Source organism: Giraffa tippelskirchi, chromosome 7, assembly GCF_054371585.1.
Source record: "Giraffa tippelskirchi isolate mGirTip1 chromosome 7, T2T-mGirTip1v1.2.pri, whole genome shotgun sequence".
Classification (NCBI taxonomy): domain Eukaryota; kingdom Metazoa; phylum Chordata; class Mammalia; order Artiodactyla; family Giraffidae; genus Giraffa; species Giraffa tippelskirchi.
Genome location: NC_137281.1, coordinates 115,750,646 through 115,775,049, shown reverse-complemented (window position 1 = coordinate 115,775,049; position 24,404 = coordinate 115,750,646). Strand labels below are relative to the sequence as shown.

At 38.5% G+C, this 24,404-nt stretch overlaps 1 protein-coding gene and 1 long non-coding RNA gene across 5 annotated transcripts in view; one reads left to right on the top strand and one right to left on the bottom strand.

Annotated features, from left to right (window-relative positions):
• Nucleotides 1-15,346, bottom strand: part of MNS1 (meiosis specific nuclear structural 1) — a 67,388-nt gene extending 52,042 nt beyond the window's left edge. For all 4 annotated transcript variants that reach the window (XR_014059475.1, XR_014059474.1, XM_081510198.1 and 1 more), the window contains exons 1-2: nt 15,178-15,346; nt 14,200-14,421 (exon numbers count right to left, since the gene is read on the bottom strand). Coding sequence is in view for 2 of the 4 variants with exons in the window: in XM_081510198.1 (XP_081366324.1) it covers nt 14,200-14,421; nt 15,178-15,342 (387 nt within the window). In the remaining 2 variants the exon portion in view is untranslated. The remainder of the gene's footprint in view (nt 1-14,199; nt 14,422-15,177) is intronic.
• Nucleotides 15,347-15,405: 59 nt separating this feature from the next.
• LOC145513534 (uncharacterized) lies at nt 15,406-17,222 on the top strand. Its single transcript, XR_014059479.1, has 2 exons — nt 15,406-15,572; nt 16,351-17,222. It is a non-coding gene; the product is annotated as an uncharacterized LOC145513534 (long non-coding RNA).
• Nucleotides 17,223-24,404: the final 7,182 nt, after the last annotated feature.

Genomic DNA, 24,404 nt, shown 5'->3' with positions numbered 1-24,404 from the left:
TGGTTGGATGGCATCACTGACTCAATGGATATGAGTTTGAGCAAACTCTGGGAGATAGTGAAGGACAGGGCAGCCTGACATGATGCAGTTCCTGGTAGTCAAAGAGTCGGACAGGTCTTGGCAAATGAACAATGAAGACAACACATTATAAACTGTATAGGACTAAACCCACACAAAGTAAAACTTGGGAAATCTGAACAAGACTGGTGTATAGTATCATTGTTGATATCTTGCTTGTCATATTGTATTATACTTTTGCAAGATGTACCACTGGGAGAAACTGGGTACAGGATACATATGATCTTTCTGTATTATTTCTTATAACTGCATATGAATCTGTAGTTATCTATATGAATATATAAATCTATCACCTCGATAAAAATTCCAATGAACAAAAAGCAACAACAAATATTGGTGAGGACACAAAGTAAATGGAATTCTTATACATTACTTAAGGAAATACAAAGTAGAGCGGTAACTCTGGGAAACGATTTGGCAGTTTCTTATAAAGTGAAACTAACACATACCATTTGATCCAACCATCCTACTCTCAGGTGTCTATCCAAGAGAAATGAAAATTTGTGTTCATACAAAATTTATATTCAGTTTTATTCATATTAGCCCAAAGCTGGAAACAACTCAAACAACTTTAACCTGTGAATGGACAAACTGTGGTACATCCACATAATACAATACTATTATAGGGTTATAGGGGTCAGTTGTCCAGTCATTTCCAATTCTTTGTGACCCCATGGACTGTAGCCCACCAGGCTCTTCTGTCCATCGGGTTTTCCAGGTAAGAATACTGGAGCGGTTGCCACTTCCTACTCCAGAGGATCTCCCTGACCCAGGGATCAAATCCACATTTCTTGCCTCTCCTGCACTAGCAGGTGAATTCTTTACCACTGTGTCACTTGGGAAGCCAGAACACTACTATACCATTCACCAATTAAAATGAGTGATTCATGAAACAACACAAAATCTTAAATTGGTTTGGCTAAGTGAAAGAAGTCAGACCCAAAAAGTGACATATTACATAATTGCATTTATATGTTACTATGGAAAAGATAAATCTATTGGACAAAAAAGAAATCAGTGGTTTCCAGGGACTGGGGGTGGGTGCGTGTGAGTGGTTGACTATAAAGGGGAAGCATGAAGGAAAGGAATGCTTTGTATGACATTGTAATGGTGGAACCAGTAATTATCCATTTGCCAAAATCCACAGAACTGCACATCTATAGAACTGCACAGAATGAATTTTATAATACGCAAATTTAAAAAGAAATCAACTAGCACATCCATACCATATACTACTACTTAATAATGAGTAAACTACCGACACATCCAACAACTTAAACGAATCTCAGAGAGCAGTAGAAGACAGCAGGAGGAGTAAGATAGGGAGATCGCCAGCCTCCCCACAGATACATCAAAAACTCATCAAGATCGGGAACAACTCCTACAAAACAACCTCTTGGCAACAGAAGACCCCAGGCCTCCGGGGGAGGGGGGCAAGCTAACTTCCCTGGAATGAGGTAGGACAGAGAACAAAGACATAAAAACGGAAGTGATGGGAGAACTTCAAGATGGGAGCTTGTGCCCCCAGGAAGGGAGAGAGTCGTTAAAGAGGAAGAGTTTCCATGCACTGGGAAGCTCCCTAACAGGCGGGACCAAAGGGGAACTGCAGAATCTTGGAAAGCTCGGCAAAGCAGGGCACCTAGAGGGCAGAATTCAGAGAAGCTGCAATTCTCAGCCCATAAGCAGCTCACAGACCCTGGCCCCGACCAGACGACAGGCTCAGGGAGCCAAGAAGTTCACAGAAGCCCCGCGGCACATAATGTGGGTCCAAGGTGCCAAGAGAAGAGCACACAAACCTCGAGGTGCAGAGGGTTGGCCTGGAGTGCCAAGAGAAGCTCACATAAACCTCTGCAGCACAGCAGGCAGGCCCAGGGTGTGTGCCAAGAGAAAGGCACACAAATCCCGAGGTGCAGAGGGCAGGCTCAGGCTGTGGAAAGAAACCCACACAAGTCTCTGCAATGCAGAGCGCAGGTTTGGGGAGCTGAGAAAAGCGCCATGCAAGCCCCCGCCTAGCAAGCATCAGCCTGGAATGCAGGGCAGGACCAGGGTACAGAAGCTCCAGCAAAAATTCAAGGGACAAGTAGGGGACTGGCAGCAGTGAGGATATGCTGAGAGGGCCACTTCGACACGGCTGCAGAAACAGACGTGTCTAACACTGCCAAAGCCAGGAGGACTGTCCAAAGTCATACTGAATCCACAGACACCCCAAAACCTACTACTGGACACTCTGCTGCCCTTCAGAGAGATGAGATCCAGCTCCATCAACCAGAACACAGGCACAAGCCCCCCTAACCAGGAAACCACCACAGAACACTAATTCAACCCCATCCACAGGGGCACACTCCACAACTAAGAACTATGAACTTGAGATTTTTTTTTTTTTTTGTCCTTTAAGTCACATAGTTTATTTCTCCTACATGGTTCTACCTTAATGTTAGCCTTTTGCAGTGCTGTGAAGTTTTTCTCTTGTTAAAAAAATTTTTTCTTTAATACATTTTTCCTTCTTTTGTGATTTTTTTTTTACTTCGTCTTAGTTCAGTTTTTCTTATTGTTCTTTACCTGCTGTAGCTATTCCTGAATATATATAAATCTTTTTCACATGCATCTGTTTATCTTCGCTTTTCTGTTTTTTCTTTTTTTTAACTTCCTCTTCCACCCATTCCTTCTCTTTTCTCTTTCTCCTCTTTTTTTCCTTTACTCTTTCTTTTTTCACCATGTAAATTAAATTACTGTATTCTCTTTCCTACATTCCCCAGTTGGCACTCTGCTCAGGCTCCAGTTTTCTGGATTGAGTGTTAGTGAGCTCTACTTTTAATTGGCTGATACCACTTTTGGTTTCCTTTGCTCACGAAGTCAATCTCCTGTACTCTCTTTTCTTTAGACTACTTTGGCTATTTATCTCTGTGTGTGTAAGAGTGTGTAAATGTTCCATTATTTTTGTAACTATGTGTCTGATGTTGTACTGACCACCTATCTTTCATTTCATGTCATGTTCTGCTTTTTGTTTTGGTGCGTTTACTTTAACCCCTTTTAATACTATGACAAACAACTTAGCGAGTCCCTGTCCCCCGACCAAACATCATACCTGAACTACTGAGGTGAGATCAGTGGGTCCAAAGATTCTAGACTGCCAGAGAACTCCTAACCCCAGAGGTATTAATTACTGAGAACTTCGACACCTGTACACAAAGTCTGGTATCACACAGCTGTTGACAGAATCCACTGCAGGACACTTTACCCAAACAACAAGCAAGACAAAAACAATCACCAGCATACAGGAGTCCCACAGACACTCCAAAGTATACCTCACACAGCCCTGCCCATCTGAAGAAAAAAAAAAAAAACTCACCCCCTCCCACTAGAACACAGGTACAAATCACCTCTAAAAAGAAGTCCACACAAACCACTGAAACAACCTTTCCCTCTGAGGGCAAAAACAAAAGTAAGAAGGAATACAACCCTAAAGGTTGGGGAAAGGAGACCTCAAACTGAGTTAAGTTAGAAAGTAAACAAATAAATAAAGAGAGAAATATACCACAAATGAAGGAACAAGGTAGAAACTCACAAGACCAAATAAACAAAGAGGAAATAAGCAAACTACCGGAAAAAGAATTCAGAATAATGGTAGTAAAGATGTTCCAAGCTTTGAAAGTAGAATGGAGAAAATAAAAGAAAGAAACAACACAATTAATACAATTACCAAGTATATAGAAGAAATAAAGAATAAGTAAACAGAGATGAATAGTACAATTATTGAAATTAAAAATACTCTAGAAGGAATCAACAGTACAATAACTGAGGCAGAAGAACAGATAAGTGAGCTGTAAAAAAGAATGGCGGAAATACTGCTGAAGAATAGAAGAAAAGAAAAAGAACAAAAAGAAATTGAGGGTAGACTCAAGAGACCTTTGGAACAATATTAAACGCACCAACATTTGAGTTATAGGGGTCCCAGAAGAAGAGAAAGAGAAAGGAACTGACAAAATTTTTGAAGAGATTATAGCTGAAAACTTCCCCAACACGGAAAAGGAAATAGTCAATCAAGTCCAAGATGTGCAGAGAGTCCTTTACAGAATAAACCTAAGGAGAGACATACTGAGACACATATTAATCAAGCTAACAGAGATTAAACACAAAGAAAGAATATTAAAAGCAGCAAAGGAAAGCAACAAGTAACATACAATGGAAAACTCATACGATTAACAGGAGATCTTTCAGCAGAAACTCTGCAGGCCAGAAGGGAATAGCAGGATATATTTAAAGTACTGAAAGAAAAAAAAAATCAACAACCAAGATATTCTACCCGGCAAGGATCTCATTCAAAATAGATGGAGAAACCTAAAGCTTCACAGACAAGCAAAAGTTAAGAGAATTTAGCACCACCAAACCAGCTTTACAACAAATACTAAAGGGACTTACATAGGCAGTAAACACAAGAGAAAGGAAAGACCTACAAAAACAAACCCAAAACAATTAAGAAAATGCCAACAGGAACATATATATAAATAATTACTTTAAATGTAAAAGGATTAAATGCACCAACCAAAAGATACAGACTGGTTGAATGGATATAAAAACAAGACCCATATATTTGCTGCCTACAAGAGACCCAGTTCAGACCTACAGACACATACAGACTGAAAGTAAAAGGATGGAAAAAGATATTCCATGCAAATAGAAATCAAAAAGAAGCTGGAGTGGCAATTCTTATTTCAGACAAAGTAGACTTTAAAATAAAGAATATTATGAGCAGTAAAGAAGGATACGACATAATGATCAAGGGATCCATCCAAGAAGACATAACAATTTTAAATATTTATGCATCCAGCACAGGAGCACCTCAATACATAAGGCAAATACTAACAAACATGAGGGGAAATCGACAGTAACACAATAATAGTAGGGTACTTTAACACCCTACTTTTGCCAATAGACAGATCATCAAAACAGAAAATCAATAAGGAAATACAGACCTTAAATGAAACATTAGACCAAATGGACGTAATTATCTTCAGGACTTTTCATCCAAATGCAGAATAACACATTTTATTCTCAAATGCACATGGAACATTCTCCAGGACAGACCATATCCTGGGCCACAAATCAAGCAGCAGTAAATTTAAGAAAACTGAAATCATATCAAGCATATTCTCTGATCATAACGCTATGAGACTACGTATCAATTACAGGAAAAAAAATTGCAAAAAACACAAACACATGAAGATTAAACAATACATTACTAAATAACAAAGAGGTTACTAAGAAATAAGAAGGGAAATCAAAAGATTCCTAGAAACAAATGACAATGAAAACAGGATGACCCAAAACCTATGGGATACAGCAAAAGTAGTTCTAAGAGGGAAGTTTATAGCAATATAATCCTATCTCAAGAAACAAGAAAAACATCGAATAGATTACTCTACATCTACAGCAGCTGAAAAAAGAAGAAAAAAACCCCGAAGTCGCAAAAGGAAACAAATCATAAAGATCAGAGCAGAAATAAATGAAAAAGAAATGAAGGAAACAATAGTAAAGATTAATAAAACTAAAAGCTGGTTCTTTGAGAAGATAAACAAAATTGACAAACCATTAGCCAGACTTATCAAGAAAAAAAAGGGAGAAAAATCAACAAAATTAGAAATGAAAAAGGAGAGGTTACAACAGACAACACAGAAATATAACGGATTGTAAGAGAGTACTATGAGCAACTATATGTTAATAAAATGGGACAACCTAGAGGAAATGGACAGATTCTTAGAAATGTTCAACCTCCCAAGACTGAACCAGGAAGAAACAGAAATTATGAACAAGCCAATTACAAACACTGAAATTGAAACTGTGATTAAAAATCTCCCAAAAAACAAAAGCCCAGGGCCAGACAGCTTCACAGGGGAATTCTAGCAAACATTTAGACAAGGGCTAATGCCTATTTTTCTGAAACTCTTCCCAAAAATTGCAGAGGAAGGAATACTTCCAAACTCATTCTACGAGGCCACAATCACTGATACCAAAAGCAAAGAAAGATATCACGAAAAAAGAAAAGTATAGGCCAACATCACTGATGAATACAGATGCAAAACTCCTCAATGAAATTCTAGCAAAAAGAATTTAACAGCACATTAATAAAGATCATAGACCGTGATCAAGTCAGGTTTATCCCAGGCATGCAAGGATTCTTCAATATATGCAAATCAATCAACGTGATACACTATATTAACAAATTAAAAGATAAAAACCATATGATAAACTCCAGCAGAAAAACTTTTTGACAAAATTCAGCACCCATTTATGATAAAAACTCTTCAAAAAATGGACATAGACGGAATCTACCTTAGCCTAATAAAGGCCATATACAACAAATCCAGAGCAAACATTATTCTCAGTGGGTAGAGACTGAAAGCATTCCCTCTGAGATCAGGAACAAGACAAAGATGCCCACTCTTGCCACTATTATTCAACATAGTTTTGGAAGTCCTAGTCACAGCAATCCGAGACAAGAAAGAAATAAAGGAATCCAGATTGGAAAGGAAGGAGTAAAACTCTATTTGCATGACATGATACTGTATATAGAAAATCCTAAAAATACTATCAGAAAATTGCTGGAACTAATCAGTGAATTTAGTAAAGTTGCAGGATACAAAATCAATACACAGAAATCATTTGCATTCCTATATACTAACAACCGAAAAATCAGAAAGAGAAATTAAGGAATCAATCCCATTTACCATTGCAACTAAAAGAATAAAATAACTAGGAATAAACTTATCTAAGGAGACAAGAGAGCTATATACAGAAAACTGTAAGACACTGATGAAAGAAATCAAAGATGATGTAAACAGATGGAGGAATATTCCATGCTCCTGGGTTGGAAGAATCAATATTGTGAAAATGACTATACTACCAAAAGCAATCTACAGATTCAATGCAATCCCTAGCAATTTACCAATGGTGTTTTTCACAGAACTAGAACAAAAAATCTCACAATTCGTATGAAAATACAAAAGGCCCCAAATAGCCAAAGCAATCTTGAGCAAGAAGAATAGAAGTATAGCCCAATGAACTAGGCTAGAAAGCCCAGAAATAAACCCATGCACATGTGAGCACCTTATCTTTGACAAAGGGGGCAAAAATACACAGTGGGGAAAAAGATAGTCTCTTCAATAAGTGGTGCTGGAAGAAGTGAACAACTACATGCAAAAGAATGAAATTAGAACACTTCCTAATACCATACACAAAGATAAACTCAAAACAGATTAAAGACCTAAATGTAAGACCAGAAACTATAAAACTCTTAGAAGAAAATATAGACAGAACACTGCATGACATAAATCATAGCAAGATTCTTTATGACCTATCTTCTAGAATAATGGAAATAAAGACAAAAATAAATAAATGGACCTAATTAAACTTAAAAGCTTTTGCATGGCAAAAGCTTTCACCTTTATAAACAAGGTGAAAAGATAACCCTCAGAATGGGAGAAAATAATAGCAAATGAAACAACTGACAAAGAATTAATTTCAAAAATATACAAGTAGCTCATACAACTCAATGCCAGATAAACAAATAACCCAACCAAAAAGTGGGCAAAAGACCTAAACAGATATTTCTCCAGAGAAGACATACAGATGGCTAATAAACATATGAAGAGATGCTCAACATCACTCATGATTAGAGAAATGCACATCAAAACTATAATGAGATATCACTTCACTCCAGACAGAATGGCCATAATAAAAAAAGCCACAAACAAGTGCTGGAGAGGGTGTGGAGACAAGGGAACCCTCCTACATTGCTGTTGGGAATGTAAACTGATACAGTCACTATGGAAGACAGTATGGAGATCCCTTAAAAAACGAGGAGTAAAACCACCGTAGGGCTTCCCTGATAGCTCAGTTGGTAAAGAATCCACCTGCAATGCAGGAGACCCCAGATCAATTCCTGAGTCAGGAAGATCTGCTGCAGAAGGGATAGGCTACCCACTCCAGTATTCTTGGGCTTCTCTTGTGGCTCAGCTGGTAAAGAATCCACCTGCAATGTGGGAGATATGGGTTTGATCCCTGGGTTGGGAAGATCCCCTAGAGAAGGGAAAGGCTACCCACTCCAGTATTCTGGCCTGGAGAATTCCATGGACTGTATATGTATAATCCATGAGGTCCCATGGACAGTATAGTCCATGGGGTCGCAAAGAATCAGACACAACTGAGCGACTTTCACTTTTCAAAACTACCATATGTACCAGCAATATCACTTCTAGGCATATACCCTGAAGACACAAAAACTGAAAAAGAGACATGTACCCCAATGTTCACTGCAGCACTATTTACAATAGCCAAAACATAGAATCAACCTAAATGTCTACTGACAGATGAATGGATAAAGAAGCTGTGGTACATATATACAACGGAATATTACTCAGCCATCAAAAGGAACATATTTGAGTTAGTTTTAATGAGGTGGACAAACCTAGAGCCTATTATACAGTTAAGTAAGTCAGAAAGAGAAATATAAATATCATATACTGACACATATATATGGAATCTAGAAAGATGGTACTGATGAATTTATTTGCAGGACAGCAATAGAGAAACAGACATAGAGAATAGACCTATGGACACGGGGTGAGGGAAGAAGTGAGAGTATAGAGAGAGTAACATGGGAACTTACAATACCATATGTAAAATGGATAGCCAACAGAAATTTGCTATATGACTCAGGGAACTCAAACAGGGGCTCTGTGACAATCTAGAAGGGTGGGATGGGGAGGGAAATGGGAGGGAGGTTTGGGAGGAGGGGCATGGGTATACCTATAACTGATTCTTGTAGATGTCTGACAGAAAACAACAAAATTCTGTAAAGCAATTATCCTTCAATTAAAAAATAAAGTGCCAAAAAAAAAAAAAAGCAGCAGCAGCTGTGGCACATATATATAATGGAATATTACTCAGCCATAAAAGGAACACATTTGAGTCAGTTCTAATGAGGTAGATGAACCTAGAACCTATTATGCAGAGTGGAGTAATGTAAGTAAGAAAGAAAAAAACAAATATCATATATTAACACATATATATGGAATCTAGAAGGATGGTATTGATGAATCTGTTCACAGAGCAGCATTGGAGACTGCTTATATAGAGAACATTGGAGATGCAGATATAGAGAACAGACTTAAGGATAAGGGTGAGGTAAAAGAGGGAGAGGGTTAGATAAATGGAGAGAGTAGCATGGATTCATATACACTAACATACGTAAATAGGTAGCCAACAGGAATTTGCTGTATGACTCAGAGGAACTCAAACTGGACCTCTGTAATAACCTAGAGGGGTGGGAATGGGTGGGAGATTGGAGAGAGATTCAAGAGGGAGGGGACATAGGTACACCAATGATTAATAGTATGACAAATCAAACCAATACTGTAAACCAGTCATCAAAAATAAATATTTTTAAAAATGAATCTCAAGAGCATCATGTGGAATAAAAACAGCCTATTCAAAAGTGACACACATATGATTCCATATACATATGTAATCGCACACGACTGTTTACACAACATTTTGTTAATAACATTCTTGAAATAACAAAATTATAAAGATGGAGAACAAATTAGTGATTGCTGGCACAGTGGGGATTGAAGGAAGAGTGTGACTATAATGGGGTATCATGAATGAGGTCTTGGTGGGGATGGAATAGCTCTGTTTCTTGAATGAGGTGGTGGTTGCATAAATGTATACCTTTGATAAAATGACACAGAAGTACATAAGCATAATGCAGCAATGCCACTTTCCAGGATTTGATATTGTAGTACAGCTATGTAAGATGTAACCAATGAAAGAAACTGTCCAGGGGCCAGTGGACAGTACTCCATACTATCTTTGCACCTTCCCAAGGATTTGTAGTTAGTTCAACATTTAAAAAAATAACAAATCAATCAGATATGGGGAGAACTATGAATGCTGACTATAACAAATTAATTGTATTAAAAAGCAATGGCAAAACAAAAATCAATCAAATAACCACAATGAAGTAGATAGGCAGGAGTGGACCAAAATAACTGTAAAAAAGTGAGAGACACAAGGAACTGTACCCAAATCTATAATATAGTAAGTAAATTTGTTGTTCACATGGGTGCAGGTTAGCAATTCTGAAACTATCTGTATTCTGGAGTTGAAAGAATAAGTAAATATATTATAGATAATGAAAGCCAGATTTCTTTTTGTTGGGAGAATGCAATTACAAATAAATAATGAAAGGGGAAAGACAAAAGTGATCCCTGTAGAGGCAGACTGGAGTCAGCAGTACCAACGGACTCATGGCTTGTTTTATTAATAAATACATGCAGATAGACACAGACATAAATATGAACACAGATGTGTGTGTATGGTTATTTTCTAGTTCTTTCCCCTTCGAGCGTTACATAATAATGAGCACATCTATCATTCAGACCTTGGTTTCTAAATATCATTCTCCAATGAAAGGAACCAAGTCTCCCTAGAGAACTGGCTGATTCCAAGGCAAGGAAAGAATAAGGTGAGTCTGGAACACCTTCTGGTGCCAGAAAGCAAGTAAACTTCATGTGTAGAGAAGGGTCATGTGGCAGGGAATGTCAGCAACCTCTGGGAGATGAAAACTTTAGTCTTACAACTACAAGAACATGAACTCTGCTGAGTAAGTGAGCTAAGAGGCCCCAAGTTCCATATGAGAATGCATCCCAGTCAACACCTTGATTTTAGCCTTGTGAGACCAAGCAGATAATCCAGCTACACCACGTCTGGACTTCTGACCAATAGAAATTGTGAGGTAACAAACGGGTGTTGTGTGAAGCTGCAAAATTTGTGGTAATTTGATACACAGCAACAGAAAAACTAACATAACAAAAAAACTACAGTATTCAAAATAGTCAAGGTCAGGAAAGACAAGAAAAAGGGAGGAACTCTCATAGAATGGAGGAGACTAAGATTGGTGGAGACTAAAGAGACCTGACAACTAAATGAAACTTGTGATCTGGGAACAGAAAAAAGATGTCAGTGGAAAAACTGATGAAATTTGAATAAATCTCACAATTTAGTTAACAGTATTGTGCAAAGGCTAATTTCTTCATTTTGGTAATTGTTCTATGATTATGTTACACATTAACATAAAGGGAACTCAGGTTAAGGGCATACAGGATTTTTTAATACTATTTTTGCAACTATTCCATAAGCCTAACTTTATCTCAAAAAGTTAAAAATACACTTATTTGTCTGCTGAAAACACCTGGAACCAATACAATAATAAGCGTATCTAACAACCAAGAATAATAAGCATATCTAAACCCAACTTGTCTCTAAATATTATTTCCACTAAAAAATAATAGAATTCCTTAGTAAAATGGCCAATTCCAGGTGTAAATAAAGAAATTTATAAGATGAGCCTTGTATTAGAGTTTTCCAGAGAAACAGAAAAAATATAATAGGGAATCGGCTCAAGCAGTTTTGGAAATGGGAAGTCCCAAGACCTGCAGGGTGAGTTGGAAAGTTGGATGAGGACAGCCAGTTGGTTTAGCTCTAGTCTAAGTTTAAAGGCCACAGAGCCAGTGGTGTAGCTCCTGTCAGAAAGATTTTAGGCTTGAGACTTGAGCTGATGTTTCAGCCCAAATGTGAAGACAGGAAAAATGTTAATAATCCAGCTGGAAGGCAATCAGGGAGGAGCACTTTCCTCTCACTTGGCCTTTTTGTTCTATTCAGGCCTTCACTGATTGGATGAAGCTCACCCACACTAGGGGGAAAATCTGCTTTACCCAATTTACTAATTTAAATGTTAATCTCATCTAAAAACACCCAAAATAATGTTTGACCAAATATCTCAGCACCCCATGGCCCAGTCCAGTTGACACATAAAATTAACCATCCCTAGGCTGTAACATTTTGTTCTGACAAAAAGCAAGGAAGCTACCATAGATTAAGGAAATCTTGTTAAAAGGACACAGAGCAACAAAAAGGCACCCACTGGCCAAAGGTAGGACAATTTGAGCATGAAAATGAATAATAAATATAATTAATTCAAGTATATAAAGACCCATGAGTCCACAGAGATAATTTTAAAAAGAGAAAAAGTCCAAAGCTAAAGAAAACAAAATTTTAAAAAACAACACAGGCATACATCAATGGAAGTAACTAGGACACCAATTCTTACTCTGAAAATTAACTATTTATCTCCCTTTCCAGTAAAAACTGTATTTCAGGGTACTAAATTACCCTCTGCTGTTGTTTTTAAACAACAAAATTAAACAAAATTTGGGGTTGCAGTGTTCTGCAACCCCTAATAAAGAAAAAAGATTCATTGGTGAAACCATAGATTCAAGTTTGGTGGGGATCTTTACAACAGAGGAACCAGGCTGTCTCTCTAAATCCACTGATCAACATTAGCACCAGCTAGTGGATTACAATATCAAGGAAAGCACCACCATGGAGTGACTGCCAAAAAGTTGTACATAAATCTATTATGAGATGGTTGATATGAGTCTGAGCAAGCTCCACGAGTTGGTGATGGACAGGGAAGCCTGGCGTGCTACAGTCCATGGGGTCGCAAAGAGTCAGACATGACTGAACAACTGAACTGAAATCTAATCATGCCCTAGGGCTAACTTTCATTTAAAGGAAATATAAGAGATAGAGGACAAAGTAAAGGAACTACTGAGAAAGCAAACAAATAAATACATAAAGTGGGATATCCTATTAAACAACTGACTGAGCAAGTTAAACACATGTTAAAAACATGTTAAAAACATGAAGTTAAAGAAATAAAGTACAAGTACAAGGGAAGGGCTGTTCTAGATTAAGAGGGATCTGACATAACCAAATACACTGTATGAACTTTGTTTGGATCTTGATTGGATTGTAAAATCTGTCTTTTAACACAATCACAGAAATTTGACTATGGAATGGTATTTAATGATGCCTAGAATTTATTTATTGATAATTTTATTAAGTAAGATTGTGGCATTATGCTGCTATGTTTAAAAAAAAATCCATATTTTATAAGATGTATACTGAAGTATGCAAGAGAGACTTGATACAATATCTGGGATTTTCTTAAAAACTAAAGAAAAAATAAGAATAAAAAGAATGGGGGAAAAAATCTAACCCCTAAGAATATTCTTGCCCAGGGTTAAAAAGTCATGTCTAAGCTTCTGAAATTTGAAACTCAGAAGGATGAATACCACTTTTAAAACTTGTTTTTGCCATTCCCTATATCTTACAAAATGTTGACCATAGAGCAGACACTAAAAGAATACATAAATATCAGATACTTTTTTCACTTTTATAAGAACTCCTTCTTTTCTTGTTGGTTTCCCTTTTTCTACCTCTCTCATCCCTTAAAATATTCAGAAATTTCCACTCAAAAGCCGTCTCCAAACTTTAGTAGTTACATATTTACGTATTACACCTTAATTCTTTTTTTTTTTTTTTTTGGCAGCATTTTGTGATATATAGGATCCTAGTTCCCCAACCAGGGATCAAACCCTTGTCCCCTACATTGAGGGCATGAGTCTAAATCACTGGACTGCCAGGGAAGTTCCAAAGTAAATTCATAGCTAATATATAAGTGCTCATTTTCTACCACTTAAAATACTTGTTCAATATCTGTAAATTCAAAACAGGTGTTCTTAAGTTTTTGTCTTTAGAACTTTATGGAAGGCAACAGAACTAGACTTAAACCATGGAAGTCAGTAATTAGAGATTTCATATTTAAGGGAAAAAAAAAAAAAAAATCCCGAGTGCTTACTCTTCCAGGCACTATTCTAAGAGCTTTGCCTGTATTAATTATTAAAACGGTACTAACTGATTGTTAAAACAATCCTATGACATAGGTACTAATATTATTCTTTTCTCAATGAGGCAGACAAAGTAAAAGCAACTAACTCAAGGTTCCATAGCTAACATATCCAGTACCAGGACTCAAAGGCACACCGTCTAGCTCCAAAACCCCAGCTTTTTACCACTACACTGGGCTGACTCACAGGGAGGCATCCTTTGCCTGATCCTTATCCTATCTGCTCCATTCCAGTATTAACAGTTGGCTTTCATTGTTTCCAAAGAGAAAATGAAGAGAAAAATGATGTAAGAATGAATAGTAAAACTTACCTTTTGAATGGCCTCTTCCATATCCAACTCAAATTGCTCATTCTGTAATAATCTGAGGAACCTTTTACGCTCAGCCCGGTCATCATTCTCCTTCTGCACCATTTGGTCCCTGGTTTGATTCTGTAGCCTTTGTAGTGCCTCGACATGCAATTGTTTGCAATAGTTTATATCTACTAACTTCTGATGCCTTTCAGTGAAGCTCAAAGTTCTCCTTTTGGAAGCCTAAAATGGAGAAAGGAAAACAAAAGCATACTTTGGTATTCCAGGATCTAATTTGTAAAAATACATTGATGTAGCCCCAGAAACAAATGAAACTGTAATAAACAAAAGGCGCTTGGCTTCCTCTCCAAATTCAGAGACATAACAAAAAAGCAATGTGGAAGATCAAAAAAAAATTTTTTTAAGATGTATCAATGAAGCAGGTACTATTTGTGTTCCCCGTCTTACAGATGAGGCATGGAAAGTTACAGCAACTTGACTCAAGTTTCCTCAGCCAATAAACAGCCATATTAGAATTCTAAGACGCGCAGCTGAGTTCTACATACCCAGCTCTTTACCATCACGCAGGGAATACCTCCTCATTCCATCCTCTACTCCTTCCCCCTTGGCCGTGAAGTGCGGTTCAAAAGCCGCTCACGTTTTTCTAATACACATTAAATAAGTCAACTCGCTATTTATTCATTCGCTCTCTCCTGGAGCTTTATTTCCACTTATTTGTTCAGCAGTTCTTTAACATCTCCCAAATTTCCAGAAACGTGGGAAGCAATAATTTTTTGCCGAGCAGATCTAATGAAGGGCGGGGCGGCGGGGGGAGGGCAGCCAGCGCGCGCGTCGCTTAAATAGCAGCACCTGCGGTCTCTGAGATACGATTTTCCCATTTAATTCTCAGATGATGCCCTTGAAATCCTTTTTTAGAAGCAGGCTGGCTCTAAACTAGAATTAAATCAATAGACAACCGAGTAGTTTCGGCATGCTTACCATCTCGGCGGACAAAACTCCCCTTCTCCCGCTCCGGCGGCTACAACCTCCAACGGCAAACCCAAACACCAGCAGGGCTCTCTGGTGTCTACGAGGTTTCCCAGCAACCGCCACCGCGGAGTGCCCGCCCGAACCTCGACTACGTGCAATGTCGCCGCTTCCCATTGGACGCAGCAGTCCCCAATCAGTACTGAGCTTCTTGAGAGGCTGGGAGGAGGGCTACTCCATAGGTTAAAAGGAGGCAGGCGGGAGTTCCAAACGTATAATAGTGCATGGCCTTTGCAGTCTGTTAGGAGCCCAAGATTCCTCTCAAAGGACGAAGTGTGGGCTTAGTGGAGTTTGGAACCAAGTTGAAATGTAGAAACTGTTTACCGAGAAATACGGCAAACTCCTATGTAAGACAATGCGGGAGATCTGGGTGCAACCCCTGGGTTGGGAAGATCCCCTGGAGGAGGGCATGGCAACCCACTCCAGTATTCTTGCCCGGAGAATCGTCATGGACATAGGAGCCTGGTGGGCTACAGTCATTGGGGTCGCAAAGTGTCAGACACGACTGAGCAACTAAGCCCCTATGTAAGACATGAGACCAAAGGCACTTTCCTTACACAGGACATATTACAACCTCAGTGCATGTTGTACAGGGCTGATGACCGCCTATAACCTCAGCAATGGGAGACACGGTCACGGTGCATAATTATTGATTTACTCTGGGTGGCCCACAGAAGCTGTTGGTAAACTGAAGGAATAAAAACATGGGCCACATGGATCTCATTCCAGGAACCAATGAGAGAGCAGATATGTAATGGCAGGATGTTGGTCAGGTTTATTTTACTGGCAAGTTAGACAGTGAAGTCCATTTTAAATGGAAGAACTTAAAAACAGGAATGGGTCAGAAAAATTAGTCAAATATATTGATTTTAGAGATGACATTTATAGGAATCTTGTCAAAACTAAAATTAAAAATTTTAAGGTAGTTAGTGTGTGAACTTGGCTTAGTCTGTGCTATCAAATTAAAGTCCATCTTGTGTAGCAATGTCTGCTTAAATATTAATAATAAGACTTGCAGTTTAAGCTCCAAAATATAAAAACTTGGAAGTTATCACTTCCCTCCTAACTACCACATAAAGCTGGATAAACTTGAAACTAACGACTTTTCTTTCATTCATCATACAGCTGAGGTCAAAGGGCAACCCACCACCCTGAAATCTGGAGAGAGGTCAATACAGAGAGTCACAATCAAGACCTGCTTATCTGGAGCAGGAGCCCCTGAAGCCATGAGTTAGGAATAATTAAATATTAATTTTTATGAATTTCTAGAGACTGAGTATGAACTAAAGTCGGTGAAACTAGTGGGGACTACAGTATTAGAGAGGTCCTCACACTCCCTTAGGTTTTGCCTCCAGTAATCTCAGCAGGTTCTCACAATGAAAAACCAAGAATGGGCTCCCATAGCTCTAACAGGGATTGAGAAGAAGCATTTCACAATTTAATATTCAGCCCTCTGGAAATATGTCTAGAGCCTTCTCTGCAATAAAGACCTACTTTCCAGAAGAAAAGATTTCACCAGCACCTTATTTCACCTGGGGCAAGGATATTTCTCTGCCTCCAGCCTCCTCCAGCCTTCTTGTCTCATCTAAGTGGAGAAAATGGGATCTAAGAAATATTGAAGGTCATAGCCCAGGAACACAGCTCTACTGAAAGATTTAATCATAAAATCATAGAATGCTTCCCCTTTCCCACATTTTATCACCACACCAACAATGCTCCAGTGTATAACAGCTGACTGCAACTGAGTCCTCCAAAACACTCGCTCTGGGAGAGAGAAGATGACGGAGGAGTAACATGAAAGAGGAGTAAGACAGGAAGATGGCCATCCTCCCCACAAATACATGAAAACGCTCCCTCTAACAACAGATTTGTAGGGACTCCAAAGACAACAGGAGACAAAAACATGGGAGGGATTTGAAGCCTCTGGAACCTACAGCTATAGCAAAATTAAAGACAGTCTAACTCGTAGCCATATAATAAAGAAATCGCACTCCAAAGCCCTGTTTACCTCAGTCCTTGTTACCCGATATACCATGTCCAGCTTTCAATAACAAATTGGAAGGCTAATGGCAGGCTGTTAAGAGGGAAGGGAAAGTACACTCTGAAAAGCAAAGTAAGCATGAGAATTAGACTCAGCTATCACACACATTTGGGATTAAACAAGAATTTAAAATAACTATGGTTAATATACTAAAGGATCTGACAGAAAAAGCGGACGACATACAGATGAAAGAGTAATTTAAGGAGAGAAATGAAAACTTAAGAATCCAAAGGAAATTGTAGAAATCAAATACACTGTAACAAATGAAGAATGCCTTTAATAGGATATCAGTAGAGTAGACACCACTGAAAAGAGAATCAGTGAGCTAGAATATACATCAATAGAAACCTCCCAAACCGAAATGCAGAGATGAATAGCAAATAGATAATCTTAATAGGCTTTTGACCTCACCTTAGACTCAAGTTGTTCTCTAACATCAGAAGAGGACTTATGTGAGTGTGAGTGAATGTGTGTGTGTAGGGAGAATGCTATGTTTCTGTCTTTTGGGAGTCTTATAAACTCAGTTATTACAAAAGTAAAACTGTTGACAGGGTGGGTATAGTACAAAACATTTTGAAATCAGGATGCAACTTCTATTTGCATTTAATCCCATTATTCCAACAACCTCACCAAGTACTCTCCAAAAACTTTTTGTTGTTGTTGTTGTTATTTTGAACACTGATGTTCTCCAAGCATTTAAAATAGTACTTGGCATATAGTTAGTGATAAATAAATATTTGTTAAATGAACAAATTATTGAAATTGTATTATTGTTATGCACACAGGAGAAAGCTGTACCAACTATAACTCAATTTTATTTATATTTTCAAAGAGTGAACTTTTGGTTTTATCATTTCTATTTTTTTAAATTTACAAGTCCATTCTTTTCTGCTCTTACTATCATTATTTTCTTCTCTGTTTGTTTTGGGCTTAATTTGCTCTTAATTTTATAGTTTCATAAGGTGAAATTGATGCTTTTGAACTGTGGTGTTGGAGAAGACTCTTGAGAGTCCCTTGAACTGCAAGGAGATCCAACTAGTCCATACTAAAGGAGGTCAGTCCTGGGTGTTCATTGGAAGGACTGATGTTGAAGCTGAAACTCCAATACTTTGGCCACCTCATGCGAAGAGTTGACTCATTGGAAAAGACCCTAAGGGTGGGAAGGATTGGGGGCAGGAGGAGAAGGGGACGACAGAGGATGAGATGGTTGGAGGGCATCACTGACTCGATTGACATGGGTTTGGGTAAACTTCGAGAGTTGGTGATGGACAGGGAGGCCTGGCGTGCTGTGATTCATGGGGTCGCAAAGAGTCTGACACAACTGAGTGACTGAACTGAACTGATAAGGTGAAAACTTAAATTTTTAAGACTATCCTTCTTGGGAATTTCCTGGAGGTCAGAGTTTTAAAGGGCTTCCCTTGTGGCTCAGACAGTAAAGAATCTGCCTGCAATGCAGGAGACCTGGGTTCGACCTTGGGATGGAAAGATCCCCTAGAGAAGGGAATGGCTACTTGCTCCAGTATTCTTGCCTGGAGAATTCCACGGACAGAGGAGTCTGGTGGGCTACAATCCATAGGATCTCAAAGAGTTAGACACGACTGAGTGACTAAGACACACACATTGGGGTTAAAACTCAAAGTTTCCATTATAGAGGGTAAGGATTCAATCCCTGGTCAGGAAACTAAGATCCCAAATGCGGTGTGGCCAGAAAAAAAAGGACTATCTTCTTTTCAAATATGAATGTGTAACTTATAATTCCCTCTAAGCCTAGCTTTAGCTGCCTCCCACAGATTTTGATGTGTTGTGATTCTCAATTGTTCAATTAAAAATAGTCAAAGACTTCTTTGACCCATGAATTATTTAAGAGCGTTTTGTTAACTTTCTTGACAGTTCAGATTGTCCAGATGTCTTTTTGTTATTGATTTCTGGTTTAATTCCATTATGGTCAGAGAACATACTTTGTATGACTTCAAATCTTTTTAATTGAGGTTTGTTTTATTGTTCAGAATACAGTCTGTTCTGGTGAATGTCTCATATGTTCTTGAGAAGAATACATAATCTGGTGTTTGGGATGAGGTGTTCAACAAGGTCAAGGTGACTGAGAACGCTGTTCAAGATGACTGAGAATGCTGCTCAAGCTTTCTATATCCTCAACACTCCTCTCAGTAATTGCTTTATCAATTGATAAATGCTTTATCAATTACTGAGAGGAGTGTTGAAGTAGCCAAGAGTAACTGTGGATTTGCTTATTTCTCTTTTCAGTTCTTTTTTTTTTTTGCTGCGTATATTTTAAAGCTCTATTGTTAGAGGTATACATCTTTAGGATTATTAGGTCCTAAAAACATTTTGACATTAACATTTTGAAATGACCCTCTTTTTCTCTGGCACACTAGGTCTCTGGTTTGGGGGGTCTCATATACTGGAAAAACTTTTCTTAATGGTAAGTGTTCACTATTTTCTCTTAGCCTTTAAAGAATGTCTGAAACCATCAACCTGACCTGTAACAGCTTATATGTCTACCCCTTCAGATTTCAGATTTCTTCTTCAAACTTTGACCAAAATGGATTTCTCTGAGCTTTTTCTTATTGGCAGATGGGAGGGGGAGGGCTTGTATATCCGGATTTCTTAATAAGACTATGTGATGATTGAAAGTCCACCACCTATCTTGCCAATGAGCTAACACATGCTCTGGATGGCATAGCAGAAACATAGTAGGAACCTTGGTTCTTTATGACCACGGAGCTACCACACCAGCCCTGGGTTGCCTAGCTCAGCACTTCATGTTGTCTGAAAGAAAAGTAAACTCATCTGTCTAAGCTTCTATGTCCTCTGTTCCACCGGGATTCTATTAGCTATCCAAATGTAATTCCTAACTGATACCATCACTATCTCTGGTTAATTTCATGGGTGAAAATGAAGCAAAAACATTTGCAGTATTCATTTCCTTTTTAAATCAATGTTTGATTTTAAAGATTATGAGTATTTAGATTTCCTTTCTCACATTTGCCTCTTCCCCTTCTTTACCTTTTAGAAGTTACTAGCCAGTTTCCTTCCCTTAATCCCTGCAATCTTGGAGTCTTGATCACAATTTTTGATTCTTGTTTTTTTTTCCTCCAAAATATCCATCCATGCAGGGACTTCCTTGGTGGTCTAGTGGCTAAGACTTTGTGCTCCCAATGCAGGGGGCCTGGGTTCAATCCCTAGTCAGGAACTAGGCCCCACAAGCCACAAAGAGCATGGTGCAACTAAAAATCCTGGATACCTCAACTAAGACCCAGTGCAGCCAAATAAAAAGATAATTTTTAAAAAAAACAAAACAAAACGCACGCAAAAAAAACCCCACAGGATATCCATCCATGTAGCATGCTTGTCCAGTAACTCGATAATCCTCAGAGTCATGAAATTGTTATCTAAAAATTGGCCCTTGCCATCTACCTCTACAAGGATTAAGTCACTAGCCATTGTGGTCACTGACCTGCAACACATCCTGAAAAGGAGTTTAGGGTGCAGATAAGAAATGAGGCACTCTGTGCTCTGGGAACAACTGGCAGAACAAGCTTTCAGACAGATATTTTCAGAAGATTTTATGAGCTCAAACATTGATACCTGCATCTTCTCATATGTAGTAAGCACTAAAATCATTAATGGAGACATCTGCTCCTCATGACTAGCAGCAACATTCATGAAACTTGCAGTAACCTTCCACATGTGTGCTTGACTGCATGTACCCCCTCCACTAAAATCACATAAAATACTGAACTTCTCCCTACCTCTTCAGAGCAATTCCGCAGAGCTATCTGGAATGCTGTCTCCCAGACTATAGCACTCATTTTGCCCTAAATAAAACTGAAATCACAACTCTTACACTGTGCATATTTTCAGTCAACATCATCTACAAATTGTATAAGCATGTATTCTATATTTTCAAGTACTTCATGGATAAAAATGTTGATTAAGACTGGAAGAACACAGAGCCCTGACATGCGCTCGAGAGTCTCTCTCCAGGTGGAGCCAGATCAGCAAACTTTGAGTAAGGTCATTCAACTATTTACCAAGGCACAAATTTTACTAATGTACTACCAGTATGTTCAGACCCTTCTATAGGAACATACTGAAGGAATTCTCCAAAGACACTTCTCTAAAGTCTAGATACATTATGATTTCTTCATTTCCTTAACTACCTAACACAATCTAATTGACTGCTTGGCAGTCAAATGACAAATTCTTTGGTTGTATGGATAGACTCAAGTCAACATTATATATCTGAAATACTCACAGATCAATAAATATAGATGTTTTTGAAACATTAAAAGAGTACAAACCTGATCATTAAATGTTTAGTTACTTGATGAAGGTAAGCTCTATCATGACAATGGACTTCTAAATCACAATAGTGGTTTAGTTTTTGCAAGGAAATATTTGTAACTTCGGAGAAGGAAATGGCAACCCACTCCAGCATTCTTGCCTAGGAAATCCCTTGGACAGAGGAGCCTGGTGGGTTACAGTCCACAGGGTAGCAATGTCAGATGTGACTTAGCAACTGAAAAACAACAAAATTTGTAACTTTAAGACTACTTATTAATCAAATACACAAAGTATTTTGTTCATCAATACATAGATTATCTGTTTCATCAGGCAGTTATATATATCAATACTATTTGCTTCTTAAAATAAGCAATTAATATTTCAGAACACCACACACAGCAATAGTTTAAATGTAATACTCATTGTCTAATTTTACCAAAATATGGTTAGCATAGAACCCTGAACATAGCATAGCTTAATAAACAAACACTGAAAGATTAACATTACATTTAGAATGTAGCAATCTGAATGTTAGGATGATCAGAAGGATGCTTCAAATGGGGAATCTATTGAGGGGGAAGCGCTACATTTAGTTAGTACCAATAAACAAGGAGAAAACATGTAGGTTATCAAAAATTATGAGAGAGAACAAAAGGATTTGTAAATTGGTTGCTATGCTTTTATCCACAATAGTGAGGGGAACAACAACAAAAAATCAACAGCATTCTGACCAAGTAGAAGTCAAGTTCTCAGTCATACAGTCCTCATACTGCACTCCTGGTTGCCCTAGCAAAGGGACCTCCATCTTCAGGTAAGACGGAGGAAGGAAATTCTGTTCAAAAAGGTATATACAACTGACCCTTGAACAACATGGTCTGAACTGCAAAGGTCCACTTATACAGGCTTTTTATTTCCCAATAAATACACATAGTACTGCAGTACCACAGGATTGCTGGTTGGTTGAATCTGCAGGTGCAAAACCATGGATACTAAGAAGAGAATATGGGACTTGAACATCTGTGGATTTTGGTATCCAGGATAAGTCCTAGAACAATTCCTTGAAGATACCCAAAAACCACTGTATGTGGCAAAGACAGGCCATGAGAAAAAAATACAAAGTACAAATAAAATAAAATAAATAAAATATAAAATAAATAAAATAAAATAAAAGATAATCACGATGGTGCGATCACTCACCTAGAGCCAGACATCCTGGAATGCAAAGTCAAGTGGGCCTTAGAAAGCATCACTACTAACAAAGCTAGTGGAGGTGATGGAATTCCAGTTGAGCTATTCCAAATCCTCAAAGGTGATGCTGTGAAAGTGCTGCACTCGATATGCCAGCAAATCTGGAAAACTCAGCAGTGGCCACAGGACTGGAAAAGGTCAGCTTTCGTTCCAATCCCAAAGAAAGGCAATGCCAAAGAATGCTCAAACTACCGCACAATTGCACTCATCTCACATGCTAGTAAAGTAATGCTTAAAATTCTCCAAGCCAGGCTTCAGCAATACGTGAACCGTGAACTTCCAGATGTTCAAGCTGGTTTTAGAAAAGGCAGAGGAACCAGAGATCAAATTGCCAACATCCGCTGGATCATCAAAAAAGCAAGAGAGATCCAGAAAAACATCTATTTCTGCTTTATTGACTATGCTAAAGCCTTTGACTGTGTGGATCACAATAAACTGTGGAAAATTCTGAAAGAGATGGGAATACCAGACCATCTGACTTGTCTCTTGAGAAACTTGTATGCAGGTCAGGAAGCAACAGTTAGAACTGGACATGGAACAACAGACTGGTTTCAAATAGGAAAAGGAGTACGTCAAGGCTGTATATTGTCACCCTGCTTATTTAACTTATATGCAGAGTACATCATGAGAAACGCTGGGCTGGAAGAAACACAAGCTGGAATCAAGATTGCCGGGAGAAATATCAATAACCTCAGATATGCGGATGACACCACCCTTATGTCAGATAGTGAAGAAGAACTAAAGAGCCTCTTGATGAAAGTGAAAGAGGAGAGTGAAAAAGTTGGCTTAAAGCTCAACATTTAGAAAACTAAGATCATGGCATCTGGTCCCATCACTTCATGGCAAATAGATGGGGAAACAGTGGAAACAGTGGCTGACTTTATTTTGGGGGGCTCCAAAATCACTGCAGATGGTGATTGCAGCCATGAAATTAAAAGACACTTACTCCTTGGAAGGAAGGTTATGGCCAACCTAGATAGCATATTTAAAAGCAGAGACATTACTTTGCCAACAAAAGTCTGTCTAGTCAAGGCTATGGTTTTTCCAGTGGTCATGTATGGATGTGAGAGTTGGACGGTGAAGAAAGCTGAGTGCCGAAGAATTGATGCTTTTGAACTGTGGTGTTGGAGAAGACTCTTGAGAGTCCCTTGGACTGCAAGGAGATCCAACCAGTCCATCCTAAAGAAAATCAGTCCCAAATATTCATTGGAAGGACTGATACTGAAGCTGAAACTCCAATACTTTGGCCACCTGATGTGAAGAGCTGACTCATTTGAAAAGACCCTGATGCTGGGAAAGATTGAAGACGGGAGGAGAAGGGGACGACAGAGGATGAGATGGTTGGATGGCATCACTGACTCAACGGACATGAATTTAAGTAAACTCCAGGAGTTGGTAATGGACAGGGAGGCCTGGCGTGCTGCAGTCCATGGAGTCGCAAAGAGTCAGACACAACTGAGTGACTGAACTGAATTGAAGCCTGCTGCAAATTTCTTGGCTTAATCTTCCCCTCAAAGTGTTAGGATCCTTATAAAGAGAGTAAGAGATGAGGACAAGTTTAGGATATAACAGATTCAATATTTCC